At 36.7% G+C, this 20,169-nt stretch overlaps 1 protein-coding gene across 3 annotated transcripts in view; it reads left to right on the plus strand.

The window, feature by feature from the left end:
• The window catches only part of LOC131430893 (protein O-mannosyl-transferase TMTC2), a 720,087-nt gene that overhangs the window by 471,210 nt on the left and 228,708 nt on the right, over window positions 1–20,169 (plus strand). For all 3 annotated transcript variants that reach the window (XM_058596143.1, XM_058596144.1, XM_058596145.1), the window contains exon 6: window positions 18,521–18,635. In XM_058596143.1, the coding sequence (XP_058452126.1) occupies window positions 18,521–18,635 (115 nt within the window). The remainder of the gene's footprint in view (window positions 1–18,520; window positions 18,636–20,169) is intronic.

Genomic DNA, 20,169 nt, shown 5'->3' on the forward strand with positions numbered 1-20,169 from the left:
TATTGTTATAGTAATTATTATTATTGCTTTATTCTTGATAAATTATCAGCTTGAGATATTAACAGGTTTCTCCGGCATAGTCAAAAAAGCGATGCAATGGGAAATGGAAATGTAACGTAACTTCGACAAAGATAGACAATCAGAACAGATTAGAATGGATAGTGTTAGTAGACCAAACTTATCTACATCTATTTAGGAACTTTAAAGTAATAATCGTTTGTACCGCTTCAGACATAAAAGACTATATAGGAAAGCAGGGCCAAGACCGAAGCGGATACAAAGCGAAATTTTCCAAAGTTTCATCGACGAGGACATTCAAGACACAGAAGCAGCTGGTAGGATGACAAAATATCAATACGATACAGACGCACGACTTAATGATTGACTGGTTACACGGTGAAGCACACACTTCCTGCCCAAGTGACCAACTCTCTGGTGAACTTGCAATAGAAGATATTCGTATCTTTCGTTGCAAATTGATAACCGTAAAGGAATCTGTCGCTTGGGTTACATACTGGAGGGAACCTATCAATGATAGGCCGGTTTCCTCCTTCGTTACTAGTGTTCATTTGGGCACCATAGCCTAGTTCGTCCGGTATGGAAAGTGCGGATCGTTGTAACCACCCCCCTCGGCCAGAGTAGCCCATAAAGGAAAAAAAAAGTAAACCTTCAATTATTATACAAATAATTTAACCTTTTTGTGTTGTTCTGTGGGATTTTTCTCATTTGCATAGATGCAGTTAAATAGAAATATTAGTTTACTTCTTTAGCTGGACCGTTCCATCCATCAGATGTAACCATTAAATGGCTAGCTTAACATAAATGGGATTAAAAAAATTTCGTTAAATTTGTAACAAAATCCTTGACGCAGATGAGCTCAACAGAAAAATTCCCAATTCGCTTCCCTTCAACTGTCCGTGACGGTCACGATAAGCTCGAAAAGCATTTCCTTCCCGGGTAGAAGTGATTTGCAAACCAATACCAAATTCGGTCATTAAAATCAAACATCTCAATGATAGAAACTAACATTATTTAGTTTGAAATAAGAGTTAAAATATCAAAAATCATAACAAAGCCTGCATGAGAAAATAGCAACAAAATAAAAAATTCTGTCATTGTAATATCAAACCAAGAACAAAATATTTTTAGAATATGAATTTGTTAATTATTTTATATTCTAGCATTTAGAATAGAGTACTATCTTAAGAATATCTCTTATCTGATTCTGATGCAGTTTATTCAATGCTATTTTATTTGAAGATAAAACTACTGAGTCAATTTACTTAATGAAATTGAAATAGCTCATCAATAACGAAATAAGATATTATAACTAATTTTGATGTTGAACAGATATTGTACAATGTCTTGATCCCTTGATGAAATATCACGAAAATATCAAGTATCGCTCTGACAACACAGAAACATCAAGCCAAGATATGATGGTAAAATTTGTTATTATTTTGACCTTTGTTTGCTATTTACACCTACCCGGGTTGCCTCTTTCGTTTTGCACTACCATCTCTTGCTTTGCTTCGCAGGATTCTCTACGTAGGCTCGTTTTATTTATTGTACAATGCAAAAATAAATAAACAATTTACGCAAGCAGCAAAGGTTAACGAAACGGTTCGGCTCGATGGTCGCACGAATTCGAGCCCGGTACCTTCCGTGACTCGCTCGCACTATTCGATACGGCACCATTGCATTGTTCAGTGGAGCACATAAAAGCAATTCCCTGAAAATGAAACGAAAAGAATCAAGCAACGCGGGAAGATATAAAATAAACGAAACAGCGAAAATAAACACAGACTCGATCACATTTTAAGAAGATCTGAAAATAATCTTTCCTTCCCCGGTTCGTGGTGCTTGGCGCAGAATGCCGGAGCAGTGCCGGGGAAAAGGAAGGTAAAGCTGTTTCCCAAGCGAAGCTTTCACTCGCCGAATGACAACCAGCTATCGCTCGTCCGGTGGCCCAGTCTCCAAGGAAGAGGCAACGCACTTCTGGACTAACTTTTGAAAAATTTCCACCCATCAAGTTTCAATTTCTTCGCAGACGTTTCAGACGCACATCATTTGCGGTGAAATGTTCCTTCTTCTTTTCTTCCTGGCAGCACGTCCCTCGAAGGGATTTAGTCATCCCCCTCGGTGTGGAGCTTTATTTTCATCTTCCACGGTTATTCTTGGCCTTTGGAACTGAACCCAAGTCGGAACCTAGTGTAATATTTTCGAACTATTTTTCGTTAAACTAGTTTCGCAATAAAGACCATTTGCTTGTTGGTATGCAAATCGGAAATTACTAGTATCTCCGATCTGTACCTAATGATAGTAGGGTAGTAGTACCAATGAAAACAGTTGAGTCACTAACGAACTTATTGAAGCCGAAACCTTTTGTAGTATCACTGAAAAATAAGTGAAAAAATGAATGTGCAATTCTTCAGTTATAGCGACTCGAAAGTTGGTAGCAAATGCACAACTTTTCGTCTTATACTTTGAACCAATTTTATTGGACAGAGATGGACGATCCCACTCTAACTAATGGCTTTAGTATATTAGATGAATGGTGAAAACTGAGATGATTGAGAGTACGGTTACCCTATGATATTCTCAAGCAAAACTTACCGACATCGCCCCATTTTGTAACGGAGGAAAAATTTTTACCGGTGACTGGGAGGGGGAATTCATTACTCGACAAGCAGCTATTTACAAAACCACCATCAAGCCGAGTTTGTGAAAAATCTTACGAAAGAAAAAGAAACTTGGCAGCTGACTTTCCAGACAGCAGTAAAAAAATGTTTCAATTTAAGTGCAAGCCGCAAGGTACTCTACTCCATGGGTTGCAAATAATAAATACGAGGGTACAAAGAACGGCGGAATGAAACAATTTTGGACAGGTTATTTGCACTGGGCGGTTTGATATAAGGATAAAAAAAAACCACCATTCCTTGAGATGATCCAAAGCTTCAAGGGCCCCCCTCGTTCTACGGATAAAGTTATACACGTGTTCAAGTAATTGGAAGAAAAAATGTTTGGAAATTAAATCTAAGCACTTCAGGATCAGTCGCACCTTTTTCGGCCGCCGACCATCCCGGGAGCACCCGGGCGAATGTAATAATCGTCGGAACGGCCGCTTGGATTTCGGAAATCTGATTTAGAGCTTGACTGAAAAGTGCGAGCAGCGCAAAATGGTCCCCATTCCGCCGTTCCGTCGTCGTAAAAATGGAAAGCAATAAAAGAACCGTTGCCGGGTATTCGGGGACCGGTCCGGCATGCTTGTTGAATGGCTGGCGGTACTTTATGGGGGTAGCGGTTCGGACATTTGGGGTAATATTTCATACAAAGAAGCGTTTCATATCCGGCCAGCTAATAGGAACTAGGACCTGCCATCGGTTTGTGCTTCAATCGGCGGAAGAAAGTATTCCCAAAGGGGTGCAGAAAAGGTGAACCGATCGACTTTCGGCAGGGCCATAAAAATAAATTTTCGATTTTAATGAAGTCTGTATGTTTTGCTGGAGTTAATCTGTTTTATGGCGGAATGGATTAAGGGTTTCATTCAATAAAAATCATGTCTGAAGTGGCCAATTCGAAATATTAAGAGCAGTCAAGAGGAAATTTTAGCGATCATTTGTATTCTATGAATTGGAAACCGATTTTCTTCACGTTTACATTCGACGTTCAACGGGGTCTCGCCGGCAAGAAAAACTGTAATTTCGTCTATTTGAAACAGATGGGAACGTCGAAGAAGTAAGTAAAATTTCACAAGCTAACGCTATCGATGAACAAACGTATATAAAGCGGTTTTCGCGATAATAAAATGGAAAGTTTGACGCGGACAATTCCTGTTGTTAATTATACAATAAATAAAAACAGGACCAAAAAAATCAAGGGACAATTCAAGACCCCATGTTTCGGAAATCGAAAAATTTTATTTGGAATCGCTAAAGTTCTGTCTCATCCGTCATATTATTTGGAAATGACACCATCCGATCACCTTTTTTTTGCTCCATGGCACTTGGTTAGAGTCAGAGCAGCACTTCTAAAACTACATTTATCGAATCTAGTGATGGGCAATACGGCTCATTTCAATGAGCGGCTTTGAGCCGAACGCTCTTTCGTAAGAGCCGGTTCAATTGAACGGCTCTTTTTCAATAAACGTCAATGTGGAGAAGCGGTTCGAGAGAGTGAGTGTGAGAGCCACGGAAATGCATGAGCGGTATGGGCGATCTAAAATTGTGTTTCACAACATGAGGGGTCCGTGTGCGAGGAAGCGGGATATTGAAATAAATAAGTTGAAATTCCATTTGGAAAATAATCTATTTTTCTTCTCCTATTACGACAGAATTCTTTGAAAATTCACTGCTGAATAAATGTTCCTATGTATTTTTGACATCATCGTTTAACCAACAACGCAATCAAATTTGGGCGTACACAGGCACACAGATTTTCCAAATTAAAACGCAGATTTTAAAATGGCAACTCTGCTTGAGAGCCGCGGTTCAATTTTGAAGAGCCGTGGTTCGTTCGCTCATTGCTACGAGTCGGTTCAAATGAACGGCTCGTGAGCGCTCGCCCATCACTAATCGAATCTGAAGAACACTAATTATTTTCAACATGGAAACAGATTTCAGATACAGATTTTGGTAATTTCGTCTGCCTAGCGGTTTATGTTGAGCCGCCAGGCCGCGCTAGCAGTTCAACGTAAACTGCTTCGCGCTGATGAGTCAAAGACGAAACGTAAAATCAATTTGAAAATGAGTATGTGCACCTAGCCTATATTTTGGGGTAAAAAAGTAAGCTTTTTTCTCTTGAAATTACTATAAAAAAAAATTCCAATTTCTGTTCATGGAATTCAGCCATCGTAACAATAATTTATTTACGCGCTGTTGTGAAATGCCCAAACCATTCTGAATGATTTTGTGCCAAAAATCAGAACAATTTTTCGACCGAAATTTTATCATGGGACTGTTTGAATGACAAGAGAATGGCATTATGATGTCAACTATCTGCAACAATTTCGATGTCAACTATCTGCAACAATTTCGGCGCCAACTTAAGAAGCCTATTGCAATAAACATAGTTTTACTGCTAGTCTCTTCGGGAGGTAGCTAATCATTCACCGGTTGAACAATGAAATTTTGCCTCAGCAGCTGCTTATAGCTTTAACACTAAACACATAGATAATTTAGCAGAATTGATCGCTGGAATAGCTTTTTTGATTCCGTTTTCAAGATTGTTGCTGAGAAGCCAATACTATAGATGCACTTTCAAGAAAATACAAATACTATCACTTTACTTAGGCAGCAATCTGTAGGCTTAGAGTGTCTGCCTAGCGGTTTATGTTGAGCCGCCAGGCCGCGCTAGCAGTTCAACGTAAACTGCTTCGCGCTGATGAGTCAAAGACGAAACGTAAAATCAATTTGAAAATGAGTATGTGCACCTAGCCTATATTTTGGGGTAAAAAAGTAAGCTTTTTTCTCTTGAAATTACTATAAAAAAAAATTCCAATTTCTGTTCATGGAATTCAGCCATCGTAACAATAATTTATTTACGCGCTGTTGTGAAATGCCCAAACCATTCTGAATGATTTTGTGCCAAAAATCAGAACAATTTTTCGACCGAAATTTTATCATGGGACTGTTTGAATGACAAGAGAATGGCATTATGATGTCAACTATCTGCAACAATTTCGATGTCAACTATCTGCAACAATTTCGGCGCCAACTTAAGAAGCCTATTGCAATAAACATAGTTTTACTGCTAGTCTCTTCGGGAGGTAGCTAATCATTCACCGGTTGAACAATGAAATTTTGCCTCAGCAGCTGCTTATAGCTTTAACACTAAACACATAGATAATTTAGCAGAATTGATCGCTGGAATAGCTTTTTTGATTCCGTTTTCAAGATTGTTGCTGAGAAGCCAATACTATAGATGCACTTTCAAGAAAATACAAATACTATCACTTTACTTAGGCAGCAATCTGTAGGCTTAGAGCGTGATTAATTACATTGGCATAGGCCCTTATTACCGTTCTCACTTCCACTTTCACATTCACTTCACTTACATGTCACTTCACTTGATTTTCCCTATTACCAGTATCACGCATAGTGAAGTGATCACTGTTGTGGAAAAAAACTCATTTTCAACGAAATGTTGGCAGCGTGATGTTCATAATGTTATCAGGTTCATCCAAATAATTACTTTTGCCTTTGAAGCGACTTCCGTACTGAGGACCTAAACTCACTTCACTCGATTTTCACCGTGAAGTGATACCGGTAATAAGGGCCATAAACTGTCCAAAAATTCATAACTCGCACACGAAACCACCCGCGATCCCATTTCAACCAGAATATTAGTTGATTTTCTGAATTCGATTGGTTAAAATTTGGTACAACTAATCGATTGTTGTATTAACTAAACTGTCATTTTTGTTTTTCGATTAGCAGAAACGATGGTTGAAACAACTAATTTAACTATTTGAAAAAAAAATGCTGTCAATTAGTAAGGAACAAATTTCTGTTAGTTGAAAAATAAATCGGTTTTATTTGTTTTAGACATTGCAAATAGTTGAATCAACTCGAACAATGTTAATGATTTGCGAAAATAATCAAAATATGTTTACTATATACGTCATGATCTATTTGAAATAAATTCGGTAAGTTGGGATTCATGAAATAAATATCGTTGTTAAAATATAAACAGTATTTTATATTGACATGTAATATCATTTGGGCTGGGAAAACCACCGATCACTGCTGATTTCAAGTGATGTTAACCAAGGAATAAATTATTATTACGAAATCAGAACTGATCTGATCTCTAAGTGATTTTGATTTTTGTATGATCATGATCATGTCAAATCGAGATCAGTAAAGATCTAAGTTCTAAAAAAATACTTCTGATTCGATCGGAAATGATTGATGTGGAAAAACGTTTATAATCAGCAAAAGTGCCCAGAGGGGCGAGTAAATTAGCAAAATTATTAAATTTACCTAAAATGAGTATTGAAAGATGATGCCTTCAAACGGTTGAACTAAAGTTATGCACTGATAATTTTAGTCAATTTATATGAGCTTGGGTGTATCAACCGCTGGAAATAGGAATTTTGCGACGGCAATTCAAACGCGCCATTCAATCGCAGCGCGTTCTGTGTGTTTGAAACCCTTCGCTCCTGTTACTTTTATAAATTAAATTCATGTCAAAAAGTGTTTTATTGCTAATGCATGAACATCATCATCGGTATCAAACAGCTCTAAGTAAAACAGTCGTCTGGAAGTAAATCAATTATATCGAATTAGAAGCATAAAATGTTTGCATAAATGATTCTATCGCAATTATCCACTGCCCGATTCTGTATGGGCAGTGGATAATTGCGATAGAATCATTTTACTATTGCCGCTTATTCTAACTATGTGCATATAACCTTTGTATAATTTGTGTCTATGAAAATGTATGTGAATGCTCCACACAAGGGTTTTTAAATATTGGAACCTAGTATGAGAATCATCAAGTCGAATCATCGATTCGATTTCTGCGATAATTGTCAACTTGCGAATCTCTCGTGGTAAATTCCACACAGCGGCGATCATTATCAGACTGAAATTTTTTTTTAAGGGCCTTCATGGCTTCATACTCAGAGTATGAAGTGGAGCGAAGAAATGTAGAAAAATTCTCTCGAGGTTCATGCATTGAGAGACTCGAATTCTTGTAGCATCTTCTATCGGATTCAAAATGTTGTATACAATATAGATAAAAATCGAGCAGCTTCTGTCAAATTTTCAGCCATCACCAACACTGGTTTGCGCATACCTGAAAGATTACGAGATGATCATTCATTAACATTTTCTAATTTGTCACCAAATCTTTTTCATCTTAAACAAGGTTAACTTTATCACAACACCGCTGTTAGATAAACACTTGTTATCATAAATTTCTCTAATCGAATGAACACAATTTCACCAAACGCTTTAACCATCGATGTTGTTTTCATTGACATTTTGCGACGCGAACAGATTTCAACTAAAAAGTTGTTGATTCTACATTGCGATTATTGTTTTGCTTTCAGCTGTCTCCGGCATTTGAAAGCATTCAAAACAACATATTTTTCAACTACTTGAATATATGCAAATCAAAAACCATACTGCACGGAACGACCGAAATTAGCTCTGCGCCTAATTCGTATTACTGTTTTTGAATTAGTTGATTTTAACAACAAAATTTCCAAAATAAATTATAAAATTAGTTAAAATTGAGAATTTACTTTGCTGAAAAAACTCTTATTTTTAGAGAATGTGTTTAGTTGGTGAATATCCTCGACACAAACCAGTAATATTTCAATCCAACACGAAATTCTCATTGACAACTAATTTTGTTATTAAAATCAGAAAATGTGTTTCTATTTATCTATCACCATCATTACTGAAGGACAGCACAAAGAAAACAAAACTGAAATGGGTATTATTAACAAGTTTATTAGCCAAAAACTCATGAGAAGTGTCAAAGCAAAACAATCCATTAAAAAGCTAAAAAGGACAGTCTTATTGAAACTGCTTGAAAATTGTTTTGATGTTTTTCGCATATATCTTTATTTAAATTTCTAAACCGATATGTAAAAATGTCGTAAACTGTTAGTGGAAATCGTATTTATTCAGAAATTGTGCGCACTTGAAGCGATTGTGCGTAATAATGTTTTTACGCGGAACAGTGAAGTGAATTTCGAATGTTTCACTCTAATTGTGATGAAGTTTTTTTTTTGTATCTCCAAACCTTCCGAGCTGCGCCGTCCGGTGTACTACTTGTATTCGGTTTTTGTTTTCCGAGTGCTTAAAGTTTTCAGTGAGAATGAAGTGATTTAGAAGAAAAAAAAATCAAAAAGATGTTTATGTTTCGTTTATGTCTTTTTCTCCAATACAACATCGTATTTATACCTGCCAATATAGAAAAGACAACCGCGTCTGAAAATTTTTCGGCAGTAGTGTGCCATCTAGTGGCTAGTAGTCATTACGGTGTTACCGTGACAGGGCGCCATATAGCTGCGGTGTTTCGGTGACAGGGCGCCATATAGCTGCAGATTGCAGAAGCCAATTCAACCATTCATATTGGTTGAAAACAACATTTTATTTCTTTAATTCAACTAAAAAACTAGTTGAATGGAAATGAAATGTGCCTTAGCTAAGAAATGACAGCACGTTTAATTTGTGAATTCAACTAAAAAAATAGTCATTTCAACAAATATTTTATTATTATTAAGGGAATGAGAATAAAAAATCTAAATTAGCAAAAGTAAGATTTTTTTAGTTGTCTCAAAAAATAACTAACTAAAATCAGCAAATCAACTAAATTTTTCGCGAAAATGCTGATTTCGGTCGTTATGGTTGAATCAAAAAGAAATTAATTAAATCAACTATCGCAAAAATCAAAAACTGCGATATCGCAATTTTATGATCGAAGGGTTCTCCGTGCAGATGAAATTAATACATTTATACTGCAGGAATACCTATTCAGTACATGTAAAACTTTTTTTACAAGTAACTTTTGTGTTCTTCTGCATACTTTTACTTGAATGAATAGACCACTACGTATCTGACATAAATGAAGTTAATTTGTCATTTAATATTTTAATATAAAACGTTTCTGGTGAAATGAAGAGGATTTTTGTTTTGCGTTTTGCTGATATCAAACCAAACCAAACCAAAACAAAATGTGTTCGAGCTGTCGGAACCGAACCGGGTCTGTACGGTTTCATTCTCATACTTTCGAAATAAAAAAAATCTTTTATTCTCTTCGATAATTTTCCCGATAGAATTTTAAAAACGATATTCTGAAACGATAGATTTGATCGAGAATGTGACTTTACCAATTTCAGGTCAACACATTAGAATACATCAAGCTAAAACCAAAAATTTCTGCTAAGTATGTCACTCAACTTACACCGGGAATAATACCACAGTTCACGTCAAATCATCGAAAATGATTCCATAGAACCAAGTTTGGATGGTAGCTCAAGTCGGGTCCCTGAAATCTCCGGAAAATTCATTCCCATTTGCCGCCACGCAAAACAAAAACGCCAGTACAAACTTTCCGTGAATAGCGTGGGTGTCGAGTTTCATTTTTCGCTCACGATTCACCTAAGTACGAACATTTCAAAGACTTTTGATACACAACACAGCCCTTCTCACTGAACCGCCGTATCCTATAAAAATGTAAACCAAGTGCCACGGGCATCCATGTTCTGCCGCTGGCTGTCGACAACGTTCTTTTGCAGTTTATCTCAATTGTCCCGGTTCAACTGCCATCAACTGGTACGTATCCAATTTTCCACCGTCTGGAAAGTGCTGCCAGCAGCAGAAAATAAACCACCACCCAACTTTGGTCTTAGGTGAGCAGCAGCAGCAGAAGCAGCGGCAACCAGCTCGACATGCATCGGAACGAAAGGAAAAAGTTGCTTACGCGACGTTTTCATTGCGATTTTATTTACGTTGTTGAGTCAGGTAATTTATAACTTTTATTTACCTGTGGCCAATCTCGGCACCAAGTCCCTCCCACAGACACGAATACGGAGTCAGCAGCTCACCTCAGAATGATGTTCCGAGTTGTAGCGGAGAGAATCCGGAGAAGGAAGCCGAACCGAGATCGTCCCGTCTGTTTTAGTGTTCACGTTTTTTATAATTTCGGGAGTTTGTGTCAAGATAGTCTAGTAACCCTACTGCTGCTGCTGCTGCTGCTTGTAGAAGAATAATATAAATTTGCTTACCAACGAGATATTCGCCAGCATGGGTGGCGGTAAAAGATTAGAAAAGCTTGCGCGCCAACAAAAGCACTTCGGTCGATGTATGCGAAAACATGGGAACATTTGATGGGTGAGTGAAACGAAGGACGAAGTGTTGGTTTTCGCTGATACGCGAAATGAGCGAAATTTGTTCGAAACAGTTCACTTCATCGGATTGATTGGAGAAATAAACGTTGATTCTGATTGGTTTATTTTGTCTATCAATCTAATAATATTACAACTTAAACGCTCGAATAGTGCGGTTCAGAGATAGATGACCGAAGAATCGAGTTAGGTGAAAAAATACTACTGAGTTCAATCAAGTAAAGCTACTGGATTTCAACCCTGTTAACATCATCCGATATACCCGGATGTACGCCGTTAAATCCTCAAATGACAAAAAATAAACGAGTCTAGAAATCACAGCTCTGGGTTGCTTTTATGGCTACATATTTCAACCGAGCTGATGACATTTACCTACGAAGGTAATCATTTAAGAGCGCATCAGCTTCTTTTTACGAACAAAAGCGAAAGTTATAACTGACTAACTGGTTGATGACACCGGGCGATAAATGAACTGTTTTGGTTCCTTTTCATGACTGCCACACATTCTTACACCGGAAAGCTACTAGGGCAGAAATGGGCACCAGAGGATTTTATAATACGGATGAGTTAGTTTGTTTTATGATAAACCCAGCTGAAATTAACCAACTGTGGCGTGAAAGGGTTTCTAGTCCTTATGATCCGGTTCGGCAGTATGAACTATTGCTGTTCATGAGCCATTCCGAGGTGATGTGCTGCGTGAAGTAGCTGGAAGTTATAGTTTCCTGTCATCATTAGTAGAGATTGAGAATCTTCCCATCTTCAGTAACAATTTATTATACTTATCGACTTATAATGATTAATGAAGAGGAAGAAAAGCAATCGTGACTTCTGCGTGATCAGTTTTTCCCGAAAAAAAGCTGAAATCTTTGGGAAATATATTAAACCGATCGTTAGAACTTTGCGTTTTACACGATTTTACCATGTGAAGAAGAAGTTACACATAAAAAAATGATCACATAGAACTACCAGTACATGATCTACTAAACTGATAGTTTTTGAACGCTAGCGACACTTTTATATTATTGCGCAATAAAAAACCTGCACGCCACTCACATTAAAGAAGTGTGAGTGTGAGTGTAGCATCGGTTTTATTGTTTGAATTGGTAATATTAACGAAAGTGACATCGAAGCCGAATTTGGCTCGAGTATCGCAAAAATACAGACTACTCTCATGCCTTACTGGCGAAATTGTCTCCCAAATTAATGTGTTCGAAGAACGTTTGCCAATAGCCAGTAAAATCGGATTGGTAGGAAATCGAAATCCAGAGGCGCAAACATGCAAGTAAGCTGAGAGTGTCGTCTAGGAGAGTACCCAAAAAATACGAACCCTCCCAATATACAAGAGCTTCATACAGTATAATAGATATACGGGGCCATCATCAAGTGGAATCTCGAGAAGACTTGAAAACAACAAACAACAAACAACAAACAACAAACAACAAACAACAAACAACAAACAACAAACAACAAACAACAAACAACAAACAACAAACAACAAACAACAAACAACAAACAACAAACAACAAACAACAAACAACAAACAACAAACAACAAACAACAAACAACAAACAACAAACAACAAACAACAAACAACAAACAACAAACAACAAACAACAAACAACAAACAACAAACAACAAACAACAAACAACAAACAACAAACAACAAACAACAAACAACAAACAACAAACAACAAACAACAAACAACAAACAACAAACAACAAACAACAAACAACAAACAACAAACAACAAACAACAAACAACAAACAACAAACAACAAACAACAAACAACGTTGTACAATAAAATTGTAGAAAATTTTATTTTTAGCAACTTTGTTGAAAAAAGCACCTCTCTAGCTCTTCATTCCATCGAGCTACATTAATTTTCCCGAGTAAAAGTAGGGTGGCTCCCAAAAAATCACTTGTTTTGTTCTAACTTTTTTTGTGAAACGTTCTGTCGAAAAGTTGTATATTTGTAGAACTAAAAGTAATATTTGTAGAACTAATTTGATACTATTATTTTGCTCAAGAAAGTATGTTGATATATTAAGGCGTTTAAGAGTTATGCAATGTTTTTGAGTTTTTTAAAGGTATTTTTAAAACTAATTTAAATAAGTTAAAAAATTAACACCCTTCCAATTTTTTCTTAAATTTTTACGTATATTCTGACCAATCAGGAACTGCATGGGATACATTTTTATCGATCTGGCATATAATCCTCCAAGTAGCACATGTAACTTGTTCATAAAAAATAAAAACAAAACAGATGTTGCATAATGGTCGCATGACAAACACGACGAAACAAGTCGTATTATGATGGTGACAATGGAGTCAAAATAATGTTACGAATTGACATCTCATCATACTAAGTTACAATAAGTTCCAACGTAACTTTTCGGTAATCTAACTCTTACGACGTGCTCGCATTGACTGTTTTCAGTTACCAACTGATCACCGTAACAAAATGCGACAATGAAAAAGTGACACACTATAAGACAAAGTAATGATTTCATATCGGTTACCGTATTCGTTGTGATGCAACAAAGAAATACAAATACAGTGTCGGTTGAAAGCTTCCGTACACTATCCCGAACAATAATATTAAATCAATAAGTAGAATAAGTAGAAAATTTCTTCAGTTTGAAAAATTAAATTAAAGTTAAATCTGCGATTATACGCAAATTTTTGTACCGGTACATGTGCGAAGCAAACTTGTGTCGTTTTGGGAAGTACATTCGCACTACCAGAGAGAATATGTTTACACTTTGTCACGGCAGTGTATGCATGGAAAAACTTATGTCAATGGCTACCATTATGACTAGGGAACGAAATATTCATTGAATTTTAAAAAAAGTGCAATTTTTAATTATAGCGATTGGTCAACTGTTTTAACTTTGATATATGAAAAACTAATATTAATCACAAAAAAGCTCTAACTGAACACATTTTGAAATTTTAGGTGTAAATTTCATATGACGGGAGTAAATATATGAATATTATTTTGTATGTCGATGTTCAGAAAACCCAAAATATTGAAGGCGCGCACATTTTCAATAAGTATAATGATCAACTTCACCATAAATATCGAATAGCACTTAGATTTTGAGTAGATATAGTGAGTTTAAAGAATATTGAATTCTATATTTTAGCTCTCATTATCTGATGCCAATTTTTGGTCGTAAATGTTGAATGGAAAAAACATCAACAAATTGTAACTTGACACAAACTTATATTTTCTGTTTCATTGTGACTGATGAGCGCGTTGAATCAAATCAAATATTCTTTACTAAGAAGTTGTTTGGCAACACTTCGTAAGTCGCACAAGCTCCGCCTCTTACGTTTTCAGGTTGCATAGCAGTTATAATGTACGTTGCAAAATTTTTTACTTGTTTAATGATTTTGTGTCATATAAGTTACTGTCATTGAAGTGTAATAACGTGTCCTACTTGGGCCCCGGGTTGGTGGTTCAATGCATAGGACGCTGGTCTTACAAGCTAGTTGTCGTATGTTCGAGCCCCGACCTGGAAGGATTCTTAGCGTCAGTAGGATCCATAGTAATAGCCATGCAATGATTCTGTACGCTATATGAATCGGCTGCGAAGTCTGTTGAAACAGAAAGGCCAAATTCCACTAAAGGAATGTAATGCCAAGACTTATATAATGAATATTGATATTTGAAGCTTGACTAGTTTTTGATGAATAAACAATCATAACTTTTTACTGGTAGCTCATATGAAAAAGCTTGGTTGAGCCAAATTGTGCGCAATGATTAGTTCAACAACTCTTCTGAAGACAACTTTTCCGTGGAACGTTTCACAAAAAAGTGATTTTTTGGGAGCCACCCTACTTTTACTCGGGAAAATTAATGTAACTCGATCGATTGAAGAGCTAGAGAGGTGCTTTTTTCAAAAAAGTTTCTCAAAATAAAATTTTCTACAACTTTATTGCACCACGAAATCGTTTTTGAGCTCAATTAAGAAAGTTAGATTTCAGATTTCAATCTAAATAAGGACCACCCTAGTAACTTTTTTCATCAAAAGGAGCGCCATTAGATTACAAACAACTTTTGTGAAGACACCAACTACAAAAAACTAACATTTGATAGTGAAAATATTTTTGTCACGCTAATTTCCCGTTTCGGACCACTGTGCAATGGTAGGACGATAAATATAGGAATCATTGGTAATTTTTTTTGAGCTGATGGTGGCTAAACATCACATCACACCACTATCGTGTGGTTGTTATTTTTGTATTTGTGGTACATTGTTCTCGGACTTCGGTTGAGTTTATCTTTTTGTGGAAGCTTTTTTTGTTGTCCAAGCGATGAAGAGACCAAATCATCTTTCAAGCATTTTTCCAGCCGCACAATGGAAATGAAACACAAATTGGTGATTGGGTATAGCGTTTCGTGCTTGACCACACGGGTAAGACTGATCATAAAACAGCATCGAACGTACAAAGTGCACACGTACGGAGTTCTATCCAAACGGGTGGCCTTTTGAGAGGTTATTATAATTATTATGTTTTGTTTATTTTACAACGGCTAAAAGTCCGACACGATTTACATTCTCGTTCATGGGTTATTTTAAATTTGTCTTCGTTCCACAGAAGACAAATTTAAAATAACCCATGAACGAGAATGTAAATCGTGTCGGACTTTTAGCTTACAAAATATATATTTCATTATTCGATTTCAAGCAGAGAGGTTCACAGTGGCCGGTTCGGATAGTAAATGACAAACGATTTTTGCCTTTACATTTTTGACATATCAGAGACATATCGGATGATTCGTATCGCTAAGATGCCTATGTTCGACTCCTCTGCTAGAAGGTAGAAGTTTATATACGAGAAGCCTTCTGCTTACCTTTATGGCCCTTGTCACGTCCCACTTTTCCGCACTTTATCTTCACATCCTTGCTCTTCCTTGAGCACTATAGCTCTATAATGTCATATTCTTTCTCCTCTCACAATTTCCAGTTAATTTGATATCGTTGAAGAACCGAAAAAATCATAAATAAGTCATAAGTATAACAATTATTAATTAATTAGAAAATGTCATCAATACCAACTTTAAAAACATCTCAGGGCTGTATAGGAGAGATAGGTTAAATAGAAGTATTAGTGATTCAAGAGCTAAAGTCGGTTTTTATGGTAACCTTAGAAAGTTTTCAGAAAGGGTGGAAAGTGATTTAATTCGCTGAATCATTTTACGTTCTTTTTTGAGAGTTATTCTTAATTTTTTTTACTGATGCTCAACTACAGTTTTCATAAAAAGAAGATGTTGGTATTGTCAAAAGTTAAAAGTTTTCGAAGGATTTTATTAAGTGTAAGACTAAATTATTGAATGTTACGTTCCGGTTCCATAACTGTTTTGATGTCAACAAAGTTTTCCAACAATCGTTGCATGAAAATACAGTTGATTGCATTGATTATTGTTTTGTTTTGAGAGTCTGAATATAATAAAATTCCAGTGTTAGTAAACAGTTATGTACTTATGTTTTTTCATTTTCTGATGGATTGTGTTAAGAAAAAGAAAAACTAATTCGGAAATGAAATGAACTGAATAGTAATCAGCAAATTTTTTATACTCTATGTTTGAATCGCATAAGAAGATTTATAGGTGATGGTCATCAAAAATTTATGTTTGATTCTCTTGGTAAGCAGATTTATATGGTTTTAAAAAGAATACATTTATAACGCCATCTACATGATTTGATAACGTGATATTAAAAACGGATTCTTTTAAATAGTCAAACGAAATTTGTTTGGCAGCGAACCTTTCTCCACGGTTAGAAGTAATATTATTCTGGTACACAACTTAAAACTGAACATTTAACTTATGCATTATTTTAATTTTGTTTCAATACGAGAGACAATCTCGATTATTAATGGGAAGCTCATTTCTGAGTGCCACGTAAAATTCCTAAAACCGAGTGAAATGAGTTTCGATGTAACTTTTTCTTTGTGTAATAATGCTAATCCCGAGAAACTACCGAAAAAACCTTCACTAACTCAATCTTCGACTTGTCCCATTAATCCAAATCCACGTGAAATGTAAATCGCAACTCGTAAGAAACTTTACGCTGTAATTGATGACCTGTTCGCATTTCAAACCATCAGATCCTACCGAATCGAAAACCAAGATTAAAGTCTGACACTTCCGGGAAACTTTTCCGATTAAAGCATTGGTACTAACTTTTTTTTCCCGGGGGGGCCTAGTCGCCCAGCATCCCCTGCAAAGCTGGATTCGGGATTATTTTTTTCTTCTCCGTTCTAGTTCTGACTTTGTTCACCCGCTCTGTTTTAAACCCGTTTATCAAATATACACACCAATTTCAACCCTTCTCAACGTTCGCCATCCAATGGAGATCCATCCTGTCAAGGTCAGCGAGTGGCCCCACCGCTTGTCACGAACGGATGGCAAAGGGCGGACTGGGAAAATTGATTATGAATTCAATCCAATGAACGGCGACCCAAAAATCCGCCTAATGCAAAATCTCCTGACGGATTCCGATCCCTCGTCGTCGTCGTTAGTCTCGCAAAAGTTATACCAAAGTGCCCCGGTATCCGAATTCCGGGCCCTGCCGGTCGCTCGGTTAAATCCTCTCTAGCTGGGGATAAGATTGTTGCTGATAGCCGTTGGTGGAAAATATGGTAATGTTTCCGAAGTTGTGGCGATGGATTTTTTTTTGTGCGCCCCATGGCTAGGTATCTTCTAAATAATTAGGGTCACCGTGCGAAATGGGGTGTTGTACGAGGTGTTGCCAAAGTCAACCGGGAACTGACAGCGGTGACACGGTTCGGGCGTGGTGGAAGATGACACTTACTCGAGGATTAACGGAAATTTGGTTTTAACGTGACGCTTCTTATTCTGTTTTGAAGATGAAAAGTTAGTTCAACACAGTCGGTAAAACTTTTTGAATGATTTGCTGCTTTGATTTGATGACATTGTCACCGATTGAACTCGTCCATTTGAGCGATAGCTTGCGTTACCTTGAAATATTTTGGAACTTGGATTAGCACGACCTTTTCCTGAGTTATCGCACCGGATATTATGCAAAATTATTCAAGCTATCGAGGAAGGAAATAAAAACAGATGGAATGGATTTACTTTGACTGACTTCTTTCGACCCGACTGAATACTAATGAGAGCAAGCGGAGTGCGTTAATGGTAATGAGTCTTCTTTCGTCACACTTTCAACCTTACTGCTATCATCTTCATCGTACTCAAGGATCCTTTCAACGCAGCTAAGAAAAACTTTTTCTCCTGTTTCATCCTCCAAGCCGTCGGTCGACGAAACAGACATAAACCTCCGAAGGGCTTGTGTGTGTGTGTGTGTGTGTGAGAGAGAGAGAGAGAGAGAGAGAATATTACTGCGCTAAACGCTGGCAATAATTATTATGTCGTCAAGTGTCCCGTAATGGTTTGCGAAGATTTTATGAGTGATAATTCTGCTAATTGCATAGCTGTTATGAACACCTCTCATCGTGCCATCAAGAGGCTAGGAAAAATTGTCCTGTGCCCTGTTTCCACGTTGATTGATGGTCCAACTGTCGCTTGCTTCATCGCTGCGCTAATGCGGCCATGATACGATGAACCACTTGTTATTGTTCCGCAAAGTTTAATTTCGTTTTTCGTATTCTCTTTCTACTTTCAGCACTTGGAAACCTAGGAAGTGTCCTTAGCGCACAAGGTCGCCATCGGGAAGCCAAGGAGGCCCTGAAGGCAGCCCTTAGCTACCGCCCCAACATGGCGGATGTACATTACAATCTGTAAGTGTTTCTTTAAACTATCGTTAAAATTACACAAAATCATCACACGAAAAAATGTTGATTTAAAGAATAATTGCAATTGAGTTTTCATATGAAATAACGGATTGAAATTCAACGCGTATGTTTTGTTAAGTTCAATAAATCACTCATTGAAAGAAATAAAATTCGATTGATATGAGACATTTGGAAAGTTTATATATTTTAAACCAAATTTTGAAATGCTGAGGGTTCATAGGGAATTGGGTGACGTTTTTATTAAGTTTTTCGTTTTTCCTATAAGAATATTTCAATTCTTGTTCATTGAAGCAATTCTCCTGAAACGCGTAATCCAAAAAAAATGTACACAATAGTCGAAACACACGAATTGATAACCAGTTTGTGTACAGACAAGTCAGCTTGAGAAATCGAAATCAAAAAATCGATGTCACCATTCGGATTTCCTGATGTCGTTTTCGCTTGAGAAAACTGAAACTGCCCCAGGGTAGTTTTATTAAGCAAACACTTTCAACCAAACTATATTGGTTTCGCACTTGGCAACGGGGGCTTGAACAAACCTGATATAAAAACCAGGGTCGAAACTGACTCGATTTTCAGTTTCACAACATGAAAACTAGGTTCGAAACTGGCGAACGGTTTGACAGCAGTTAGAGTGGAAACTGGGTTAGGTTTGGCATTAAGCGAAAACGGCCTAAGTCTCTATTTTGTGTGCAGATGGAAGCAAAAATCACGTTCTAAAATTACAAAAAAAACGCTGAATTGTCTTTCAGTTCATACTTATAATCAGCAAACCGAAACAGTTCACTGGCAGTTTTGTATATTTCACGTATATTTTTGTTTTTCGTCGTTCTTCATACACCTTCATACAACTGATAACAATTTTGCATACATATCAAACGGCAACAACGAAACAAGAACCCACAACACCCACGAAAAAAAGAAAAAAAAAAATTAGGGAAAGATAGAATGAGAAGTAGAAATAAAACAACAGCAGTGTACAAATGGAACAATGAATAAGAAAGAGAGATAATAAAGAGAACAAGAAATGAAGAAAACAAAAAAAAATTGAACCAAATAAAGACGAACAGAAAAAAGACAAAAAAGCAGAGAGAAATAGTGAACGCAAGACAAGGAAGTAAAAAGAAAACGAAAGGGTGATAACTAAGCATGAGCTATGGATGTAGAGAAATAACAAAAGAAAAGATTAACGAAAGCAGGCAGAACTAATGAAAGAGTTGACGAACGAAAAAAAGAACTAATACAGAGACGAAACGGAGAGCAGTACTACTGGAAAATGGAAGAGAGTACTACTGGAAAAGAGTTCGAACGGAAGAGAGTACCAATGGAAAAGAGTACCAACGGAAAAGAGGATAAATGGAAGAAAAGATAAACAAACAAAATAAAATATGGTAAAAATGGAAGAAACCCCCTTTCCTTTCAATGAAAGAGAACACCAACGGAAGAGAAGATAAACAAAAGATGGTAAAAACGAAAGAGAGTACCAATGAAAGAGAGTACCAACTGAAGAGAAGATAAA

This window comes from Malaya genurostris, chromosome 2 (genome assembly GCF_030247185.1).
Source record: "Malaya genurostris strain Urasoe2022 chromosome 2, Malgen_1.1, whole genome shotgun sequence".
Classification (NCBI taxonomy): Eukaryota; Metazoa; Arthropoda; class Insecta; order Diptera; family Culicidae; genus Malaya; species Malaya genurostris.